Source organism: Petaurus breviceps, unplaced genomic scaffold, assembly GCF_028583685.1.
Source record: "Petaurus breviceps papuanus isolate PSGF00001 unplaced genomic scaffold, PetGlider_PUasm1.0 90903, whole genome shotgun sequence".
Lineage (NCBI taxonomy): Eukaryota > Metazoa > Chordata > Mammalia > Diprotodontia > Petauridae > Petaurus > Petaurus breviceps.
Genome location: NW_027187376.1, coordinates 12,069,515 through 12,080,710, shown reverse-complemented (window position 1 = coordinate 12,080,710; position 11,196 = coordinate 12,069,515). Strand labels below are relative to the sequence as shown.

The 11,196-nt window shown below is 38.5% G+C and overlaps 1 protein-coding gene across 1 annotated transcript in view; it reads right to left on the bottom strand.

The window, feature by feature from the left end:
• Window positions 1-369: 369 nt before the first annotated feature.
• The window catches only part of IDH1 (isocitrate dehydrogenase (NADP(+)) 1), a 28,372-nt gene continuing 17,545 nt past the window's right edge, over window positions 370-11,196 (bottom strand). The window contains exons 6-9 of the mRNA XM_069075259.1: window positions 9,637-9,788; window positions 4,323-4,463; window positions 3,435-3,597; window positions 370-1,334 (exon numbers count right to left, since the gene is read on the bottom strand). Of these exons, the coding sequence (XP_068931360.1) occupies window positions 1,244-1,334; window positions 3,435-3,597; window positions 4,323-4,463; window positions 9,637-9,788 (547 nt within the window). The 3' untranslated portion in view covers window positions 370-1,243. The remainder of the gene's footprint in view (window positions 1,335-3,434; window positions 3,598-4,322; window positions 4,464-9,636; window positions 9,789-11,196) is intronic.

Here is an 11,196-nt window from a genome sequence, read left to right as displayed (position 1 = left end):
TAAATATTAAGAGTCCCAATCACAGGATTTTTATAGTGTAAGTGTGCCTATTAGTATAAATCATTCAGCTGTATGTTTGGAGTTAGATACATGCATATCTTTGAACCTAATCTAATATTAAATTTAGTCATTTCAGTCTCATCCCACCCCTCTCTTTCTTGGCTGTGAAATGAAACCAGCCTAGGAAGGACCCAGGATTCATAGGCTTCCTTTCTTTTAATTCAGTATAGAACTGTCTGAGGGGCAAAAGATTAGGGAAAACAACTTGATTGAGGTATTCTCAGCATGATGACTTCTATAACGTCAAACACAGTTTTCAACAACTGCATTCCTGGGTCTCTTTAAGACTCAGAATAACAATGACCACAGTTACGAGGACTTACATTTTAATTCAAAATTACATTAGAGTTCAGACAAAGACCAGGATGAAATTAGTGTTTAACAATAATTCTAAAGCATCACAGTTATACAAAAGAAATAAACGGGCCTGCAGGGGTCCAAAAAAAGCAGCTTGTTTTATTGCACCTGGGAGAAATATGCCATTTTTGGTAGCATAATACCTATTGTAACACATAAGGAAAGGAGGGCAACCTGTAAGTCACCGTTGTTCTAAAATCCTAACTCATGTGGGCTCTGTGGGGAAAAAAAAGTACATCTCTAAACATTCAACAAAAAGTTCTTTAACAACTGCTAAAGATGTTTTAACATGCCTTCCTTACAGTCATGCTTTTGTTCCTGATTCAGATAGAAATTCACTTTGTCAAGTCTATTTTTTACATGATGCAATTCACAATTCTGCTAATACCAGAACCATCCAGTGACCTGGTCCACTAATAGGGCCAGGAAGGGAGGAACGTTTGGGCTTATTTATAACTGATTTTACTACACAGTGCCATGGCTGCCGTTTCCCCTTTTGTATTAAATACTCTTGATTTTCGTCATCTGCGTCTGGGGACAAGGAAAAGTGACAGTGAGGAACATAACAACAACAACAAAATCAGTAAGAAAGTAATTCCTTGGCTGCTATATAAAAAAGGTCTCCCATCACATTATTTGTGACCGGCAAACTGGGAGTTAGCTACAAGAGCCATATAAAAAAGGCTATAAACTCATAGAAAAGATAACATCTAGAGAAATTATGAAATTGATTTCATTTAAAACTTGAGTGTCATACAGAAAAACCGTAACCCAAAGAAACTTATTAGCCCACAGGGCAGCCTCTTTGATGGGCAGAGAAACAGTATTAAAGTTTGGCCTGGGCTAGTTTGGCCTTCAAGTTTTCTCCAAGTTTGTCCATAAACTCAAATGTATTCAAGTAGTCCGATCGCTGCACTCTAAAGGAAGAAGGAAAAAAAAAACGTTCAGTAAGACTTATAGAGTGATAACATCTTACAACCAAAGGAGTAGGGAAAAACTCCCTAGGAACAAAGCCACTGAAAAGTATCTCCAGTTTATCCTTCCAGTATCTGGTTTGTACATTCTTGTATTTATGTTGCTTTTCCATCAGAATGTGAGCTCCCTGAGGACAGGGACTGTCTTTTGCCTTTCCCAGCACTTAGTAGACCAAATGCATAGTCACAGTATAGTGTTCATGGTTCTAGAGAGTCAGGTCCCTAGCAACACCATTTGAGATTGATTTATTTCCACCTTTAATGCTGGACTTCTTTGCCTTTTAGGCCAAAGCATCCTACTGTCCAGCTACAGTACAGCAAGGTAAGGGTCATAAGTTTGGAGGCCAATGGGCACCAATATTTTGGCTGTCATACTCTAGCCCACCCACTACTACCCTTTCATTCATGTGCCAGGAAGTTCTCCCATATCCTTGAAATCTTTGCAGGGCTTCCGTTTCTAATCACAAGTGTTGGCTCCAGCAGTGCAGTGGACTACCCTCAGACGCCAAGTATTTTCTGCAAAGGTTATTCTATACCTCAATGCAGGAATAATAAGTTGATTTCAAAAATTCATTATTGCCACTGTAATGTAAAAATTTTTTTTAATTAAAGAGGCTCAGTGGATGGCTATTCCCACATCGCCGTTGGCATTCAAACAATTTTAGGCTCGCTCTGTTACAGAATAGGGTTCCAGTTATAGTCCTGTTAACTTCCTGAGAAGGAGTCTTGGGGATGAAGGATGGTGACGTTTTCTATCAGGAGATGAATGTGGGACATCAGCAAACAAGTCCTTAGTAGACTGCTATATATTGTGTGGTACTGTATGCATACTCAAACTACTATTAAGCAGGCATTAATGTCAGACCCACTTAATAAGAAGGCTGTATTCAATGAGCTATCCTGTATTTATGTAGCTAAGAAAATCAAGCAGTTTCCTCATCTGCTAAATGAGACTTAATGAGACTTTACTAAGGTCCGTCTCTCTACAATGCTAGATATAATTAAATAGAATTTGGTAACCAGATGTTTCCCAAATAAATAAAATAATACCACTGGTATTGTCCCCTTCTGGTCCTTTTCCTTGACTTTATGGATTTCAAAACCATGCCTCTACTACCATTCTTGGGACTTCCCTCAGGGACTGTGACCTCTTCACCCTGGAACTTCTACCACCTCTACAATTTCCTCACCACGGAATATTCCTTTGCGAGGCCTGCTTCCCCACTAGTGAGTTCATCCTGGACCTTCCATTTTGTGGAGGGACCCAGAATAAACTTGACCCCTTTCCCAGACTTGCTCATGACTTTCTGGACTTAACCAACCCATGCCAGTCCCCCATCCTCCATTAGGTACCTTCCACCTCCCCATTCTTTGTACCTGGCCCTCACATTTTTCAGCTGTTTTTGTGTACTGTCTTCACCCAACAGAGTGTAAGTAAGCTCTTTGAGGACAGACTCACTTTCTGCTTATATTTGTACTCTGAGCACTTAGTCTGATGCACAAAGTAGGCACTTAATGTTTGCTTCCTCACTAACTTCCAGAGTGCGTTTTTTTTAGTGTTAATGCCTCAGACTCCAGGGCATCTGTGAGTTCATCGAGGTGAGTGTACCCTCCAATAGAAATTGCACCTACAATACAAATTCCATGCCTACCCATCCCATGCAGCTCTTATCTATGAATTCCTATAATTCCACCACAAGAAGTCCATACAATGTGCTGTAGTTCTTCCATCCTTGTCTAGCACCTTACGATTTAGAGAACACTTTCATATTCATTATCTCACTGGATCTATACAACAGCTATTCGAAGTAGGTAGGGCAGGCATTACCCTAGTCCCCATCCCTAATTTACTGATTAAGAAACTAAGGCTCTGATTACATGACTTATCTATAGTCACAAAGGTGAGAGAGTCAGGATGTGAAACCATTCTGCCTTTCTATCATATGATAACAAATAAAATTCCAACAAACACTAAGGTTCTGGGTCAAGTTTTGTTCCAGGAAAGGCATTATTTCCAACAGAGAAAAGGAGAGCTGTACTTACTTGGGTAAACCCTTGATACAGGCAGCTAAGTCCTTGGTCATGAAGCCAGACTCAATGGTCTCAACACAAACTTCTTCCAAAATCGCTGCAAATGTTGTGAGCTCATCATTGTTGTCCAGTTTAGCTCGGTGAGCTAACCCTCTGGTCCAGGCAAAAATGGAGGCTGGGGGAGAAAAGAGTAAGGCTTGGTAACACAAGGGCTGAGACGTGGTGTATGTAGTTCCTAAAAGTCTGAAATACTGCTTAAGATCAGGTGCCACCCTTTAAAAAGACAAACCTACAAAGAAATAAACTTACATTTTCAAATACAGTATTATATGTAAGATTTCTTTTAAAAAGAGGTTTAAGATTCAACTGGGACATGGCCATCAATAATAGTGCATTTTCCTCACTGGGATAGTTGATACTGGACATTTGGGGCATATAATGAGCTGACAGAAGTCTCTCTCCTGTCTATATCTGTCCCTTCTCTTTAGGCTACAAGCTCTTTTCAGAGAGCTGACCTTGAAATTGGAATGGAAGAATAAATCCACATGGCATTTAATTGCTTAGCTTTATGTTCCTTTATATTGGATGGGAGAAGCATGATCATTAATAATTCTTCGTGTACATGTGTGTATACATTCGTGTACTTGTTCCTTCCTTCCTCCCTTCATTTATATGCTGTACCATAGAAACTGTGTGCCATAGCAACATGGACAATGAGTCAATGCCAAGAGAACAGCTAAAAGAGTTCTTATGATCTGGGACAAAGTCCAAAGGTTAGTATAAAGTAACACTTAAGTCAGGGAAATGCTGACAACTTGGCACAAAGAATCTAGCAATGATAAGGACTCATTTTAAGATCAGACTTCTCTCTGGTCAAAAATAGAGCAAAGGCCATCTTACCAATCGGATTGGTGGATGTCTCTTGACCTTTCTGGTACATGCGGTAGTGACGTGTTACCGTTCCATGGGCAGCCTCTGATTCCACTGTCTTTCCATCTGGGCAGATCAGCACACTAGTCATCATTCCCAGAGACCCATAGCCTGTAAGTGATAAAGCACAGGGTATCAAGTTCATCTGAAAATAGTATCATTGAGCCCCTGATGGAAAAGAGGTAGGAAGGAGGGGAGAGTTGGGGTAGGGATATAAAAAGACCAAAGCAAATCATTTCCCTTGACACATCAATGACTGTCCTGATAATGACATTCATAGTTATACCATGACTTATAGGACTGGGGTGAGCCATTTAGGTAGAAGGCTCAAGAAGTGTACTCCTTTTGTGAGCTGAGCCAGTCTTTCTAGAGAGCAACTTGGAAGTATGCCCAAAGGGCTATAAAACTGCGCATACCTTTTGATCCAGCAATACCACTAAGAGGTCTGTATCCCAAAGAGATTAAAAAAAGGTGGGGGGGGGGAGAAGAGAGAAGAAGAGAAGAACCTATTTGTACCAAAAATATTTATAGCTGATCTTTTTGTGTTTGCTAAGAGTTGGAAATTAAGGGGATATCCATCAATTGGGGAATGGTTAACTAGGCTGTGGCACATGATTGTAATGACTTCAGAAAAGCCTGGAAAGACCTGAATGAACTGATACAGAGTGAAGTAAGCAGAACCAGGATAACATCTAACAGCAATACTGTACAATGACCAACTATGAATGACTTGGATATTCTAAGTAATACAATGATCCAAGACAATGGCAAAGGACTTATGATGAAAACTGCTATCCACCTTCAGAGAAAGAACTGATAGCATCTTAATACAGACTGAGGCATACTATTTTTCTCTTTCTTTTCCTTCCTTTCCTTTTTTTTGAGTTTTCTTCCACAAAAATGATAAATATGGAAATGTTTTTACATGATTGCACACGTATAACCTGAATCAGATTGCTTATCACTGGAATGCAGGGGAGAGAGAAAGAGATAGGATTTGGAGCTTAAAACTTATGTTAGAAAATGTTTTTATGTGTAATTGGGGGGAAAATAAAATATATAAAAAAAGAAAATATATGAGGATATTAATAGACTTCAAATTTAATGAGTCAACACTGTCATATGGCAGCCAAAAAATTCAGTGTTAGACCTCATTAAAATAACACTGTTAAAAAAAGTGTACTCCTTTATTGGCATAGAAACAACTGAACTGAGAACCCAGTTAACAAGAATAACTAATTAAAATGGAAAACTTTAAGATCAAGAACACTGATATTAACACCTGTCTTTGAGCCAACTAATTTCCCCTGATACTCAAGAGATTTTGTGGTATAGTAGATGAGACTAGAAGCCATGAAAACTTGGTTCCAGTCTTGACTTTTTTTGCACATCCTGGCTCCCTGACTCTGAGTAAGTACTTTAACATTTAGTCCTCTAGGCAATTTTCTTAAATTCTAAGTCCAAGAGAAAGGGCCAACCCATATTCATAAAGAGAATTTCCTCAGCCAAGAGTTGCCTTACACCAAAGAAATCAGGTCTTGTCTTACTTAGTTCATTCCATGATACAATTCAGAAAATGAGTTCCAAAGCTGATTTGAGGGGTGGTGTGTTGGTACCAAATTTGCTTCGGCTAATAGGGTTATTTTCACATGCAGATAGAAAGGCCTATCCCCGTTCTATCTCTCAGTTTCTATGTGACTTTAGGTAATTCACTTCATCTCTCTGGGCCTCAGTTTTTTAATCTGTAAAATGAGGGCACTGATTATTTTTGGGTAGGGGCATAGCAATGATATAACCAGGCCAAAGATTACACAAGGTTTAGTAACTTTTTGTGTATAATTCCAAACTGCTTTCCAGAATGATTGTATTAATTCACAGGATCATCGAGAGTACATCCATGTGCCTATTTTCCACAGCCCCTCCAGCATATGCCATTTTCCTTTTTTGTTACGTCTGCCACCCTGATCAGTATGGGATAGAATATAAAAATTACTTTAGCTTGCATTTCTCTAATTACTAGTGATTTGCAGCATTTCTTCACATGGCTATACGTAGACCAAGTTTCTTCCCTTGAAAACTGTCTGTTCATATTGTTAGACCATTTATCAATTGGGGAATGACTCTTTTTCTTTTAAAGTTTTCTTATAAAGTCTCTTAAATAATTTGGAAAAAAGGCCTTTATCAGGGAAACTTGCTGCAAAGATACCCCCCTCCCCCAGTTGATTGTTTCCTTTTAATTTTATCTTTATACTTTACTATATTCAATAAAATATGATCAAAGAATAAACAAGATTATTGGAGCAGATGGTCTCTAAGGTCCCTTTCAGTTCTAAATTGATGATCCTATGACCAGCATCTTTTGATTTCAAGTATTGGTTGTTGTTGGCACAAAATCTTGTTGTTCATCTTAGATGAGGTGTGTGATACCTTTACCCACATATAGCCAACGTTTCTCCTCTCTGTACTACAGGACACCATTTCTTCTGGCCTAAAGCTGTCACATCATTTGGAGCTGGATTCTAAAGTAAATCCTTATTATTGTTGGGAGACCTTCTTAATGGCACTATAGACATCTACCTTCTACATACTTCTCACCCATTTTTTACTTAGATACTCCCCAATTTGCCATAATTATGCAATTATGACCTTGGGTAAATGGACTAATTATATTCTAAGACTTCACTTTCGAGGATCCCACTTGGCTATGAGTGTTAAGTAGTGATGATGGATGGAAATTGTTTGTAAAGTCAAATGAAAGGTTGGTGACAGATCCAAAGACTTACCTTAAAGAAAAAGGCTACAACTTAAATTTGTTCATCAACTTGATGCTACTCTTTTACATAATAAACTCTAAGGATGCATTTTGTTTTCATATCATAGTTATTTGTAGACAGACTGTCCTGACACTTGAACCATTCTCTTGTAACAAAGGGAAAGCAACTGATACATTGACCTTATCTGATGGCATATGCAACATTCTGCACCCAATGTTCTTCCACCTTTCTGATGTGTTTGCATGTCTGTTTTTGAGGCCACATTGATCACTGCAGTTACTCAGCATTTGGCTTCACTTACTGACCTGTTAATAGACAATATAGTAGCCATTGTGCACATTTTTTATCCTTTTCTGCTCACTTTTATCGATTCACTTTAACTCTTCTCACATTTCTATCAATTTTTTACATTCCTTATTTCTTATGGCACAATATTCCATTGCATTCATAAACCATAATTTATTTATGCCAAACTATCATTTTGTTTTGTTTTTAGCTACCTCAAAAGGTGCTGCTATGTATATTTTGGTATATAAGGAGCCTGTTTAAAATCTCCTTAGGGTGTATGCTCAGCAGACTTATCTCTTGGACAAAGAGTATGAATGGTTTAGTGACTTTTCTCAAATAATTCCATTATTGTTTTCCAGGATGGTCAGTCCAATACAGGGCTCCACTGTTATCAGTATCTGTAACTTGGTAAAGGTACCAAACAAAGGAAATGGTTGGTTTAATTTCTATTTCTCAGGTTAATGGTGATTTATTGATAATTTACAATTCTTCTGAAAACTATTCCCGCCCTTTGACCACTCATCTGTTAGAGAATGGATCAAAGGCTCATAGATTTGGAGCTGGAAGGTACCTTAGAAAGCAAATACACACTCTCATTTATGGATGAGAAGATAATCCAGGAAAGGTTGAGACTTGTTGAAGGTAATAAAGGTGCCTGAGATTATACCTGGCCCAAGTCTCTGATTCCAGATCTAGCTGTCTTCCTACTTTTTATTCTGACTCAGTGGCTCTTAGTCTTATGTATTTATGTCAATTTCCAATTTATATTGTGGAATCAGACTTCTATCAGGCATATCTGAATCAAAGATGTTTTTCTAATTTGACAATCTCCCTCCTAATTTTAGCTGCATTTTATCCAGGTGAAAGCTTTAAAAATTTTATGCATTAGATTAATGAAAATTTATTCTCTTTTATGATCACCACTCTTCCTGGTTTGATTAATAATTCTGCCCCATACATAATTATAAAACATATCATCTTCTAGTCTTCTCTATTTTTTTTAAATGATGTGATTTAAAAAAAATTTAGTCATGTACTGAGAGACTATCATGGTGTATGACATGTTATTTGTCTAAATTTATTTTCTGTCATATTGCTTTCTTGTTTTCTCTGATTTTTGTTAATAAGGAGTATTCCCTCAATTGTTTATGTCCTTAGGTTTATGTATACTGGACTGCTGGGTTCAATTATTTTTGAGTCTTGCTTACCTAGTCTGTTCCAAAGCTAACATTGGTAGGTTGAAGCTACTTCTACCTGCAAGCCTTCCTGAGGACATGGGGCCTGCTTCTTTCAGTTTTTTCTTCTTTAACAGTACACTGCTGGGGAGGGGTCGACACAATTATTTATAAGTTTTCTGAATATAAGTAATTAGGGAACTACTAGTTAGCTAGAACTTATGTAGCATTTATTTCCTCCATAATATTTTTTTTTTTGCTATATTTAGGACTTTAACTATTAAATGATTAAATCTACTATTTCAAGCATTGTTTAAATCACTACTAATGACTATTAAATTACTTTCTTAAATCAGTACCTAACACTTTGAAAGGAATAGTTTTCTTTATATAGCTTTATTATAGAATAATTGATTATTTTTTAGCTTTTTGGAGGGGGGAAGGTAGGGCAATTGGGGTTAAGTGACTTGTCAAAGGTCACACGGCTGGGGGAGTGTGTGTGTGTGTGTGTGTGTGTGTGTGTGTGTGTGTGTGTGTGTTAAATGTCTGAGGCCGAATTTGAACTCAGGTCTTCCTGACTCCAGGGCTGGTGCTCTATTCCCTGTGCCATCTAGGTGCCCCAGAATACTTGATTATCAAATAAAACACTTTCATGTAATCTCATTTCTCCTCTTACAAAGGACCCCCAATGTACTTTCCAATTCTGCTAGCATTCATAATGGACTTGTGTAAATGGTATAACATAACTAAAGAGTTACTGCAGCTGGAGCAGATTCAGTGGGGGAGGCAGGATGACTGACTTAAAGGAGAAGTGACAAATACATGGCCTGTGATCATGTGTCCCACAATACTACCCATGGTAGCCTAAAGGAAATTAAAACGTAATTTGGAAATATTTAACAAAATAAATAAAAATCAAATAGATAATGTTCCATTACCAGTGCTATGTTGACAGGGTAGTCTATTTTGGGGGTCCGTTAATAGACAATTTCTGTCTGTTGCCCCATTCATTCTGAGACTTGCCTGTGCTGTTCAGAGGCTTCTTACCTTGTGCAATGGAGTCAGACTGCACATCACCATCATAATTCTTGCAGGCCCACACAAAGCCTCCCTCTGATTTCAGAGCTTGGGCTACCATGTCGTCAATGAGTCTATGTTCATACCATATCTTCTTGGCTTCAAACTGGGATTTGTATTGCCTAGGGAATGAGAAGAACAATAAAGAGAATGTCCAGTTATAGGTCTGATGGGGAACAGCTGCATCCTGCCCTAAAGGAAAGCTGAAGGAGACCCAAGAATTAAAAATAATGTCTTCAGCATTACTGTCCATTATTTTAGTTATAAAACTGAGAGTGGCATTTCTAAGTTGGATCATACTGTGATCAGTCCTATTCCTTTATTATATCCAACAATCTGGATTTTCCCAGGTTGTCATATTTTGGCAACATGTCAATACTGAAATGGAGAAAGTAGTCAAAATACCACTTTGTAGGCAGTACCTACTACAGCCTGTCCTCAGTGACAGAGGAAAAAGATGTCAAGTCACTATAAAATGTTAACACACACAATTTCTCTGTAAGTACCACATATGAACACCAACGACTTTCACAGTTAGAGAAGGCCTGTGATTCCAGCTCAGCTTGTGGTAAACATTTTTCTGTCTCAGTAAAGTAGGATTAATAAAAGCCATTCTGTCAATATTATATCACCATATTTGCTCATTCATTTGACAAGCATTTACTAAGTAAGCCCTGCTATACGTCAAGTATCGTGAGAGGCGTTGGAGATATAGAGACAAAAAATGAGATGGTTCTTGTGCTTGAGGAAAAGCTTTACCTTCTATTAAGGAAAACAATATGGATAAAAAGGAAATATAACACACAAAGAAATTTTGGGGTATCTGCTACCACCCCAAAATTACTCTCAGGTAGGGAGGGTCAGGAAACCCCTTGGAGAAGTGGGGGCAACTAGGGATTCTAAGAGGCAAAAGTGTGGAGGAAATCCAACCCAGCATGGCAGACAGACAACCTGTGTAATAAAGGCAGGAAGATGGAATGTCATATACCTGGGACAGTGAGAAAGACAGACTGACTGATCAGGGAGGATAGAAAGGAGATCAATGTACAACAAGCCTTTGAAAGGTAGACTGGAGTCATATTGTGATGGGCTTTAAGGGGGAACATGCATTTTATCTCTGAGGCAAGAGGGAGTCACAGGAATTTCTTGAGTAGGGTGGTGACATGGTCAGACCTGTACTTCAGAAATATCACTTTTTGGGGCGGCCAGGTAGCACAGCGAATAAGACCACCGGCTCCAGTGTCGGGATGACCTGGGGATCGAATCCGGGCTCAGACACTTAGCACCCACCCAGAAACACCTGGCCGTGTAACCTTGAGCAAGTTACTTAACCCCGATTGCTTAGGGGTGGCCAGATGGCTCAGCAAGTAAGAGCACAGGCTCCAGTGTTGGGATGACCTAGGGAATCAAATCCGGGCTCAGATACTTAGCACCATACCCAGAAATAACTGGCTGTGTAACCTTGAGCAAGTTACTTAACCCTGATTGCTTAAAAAAAAAAAAAAAATATATATATATATATATATATAT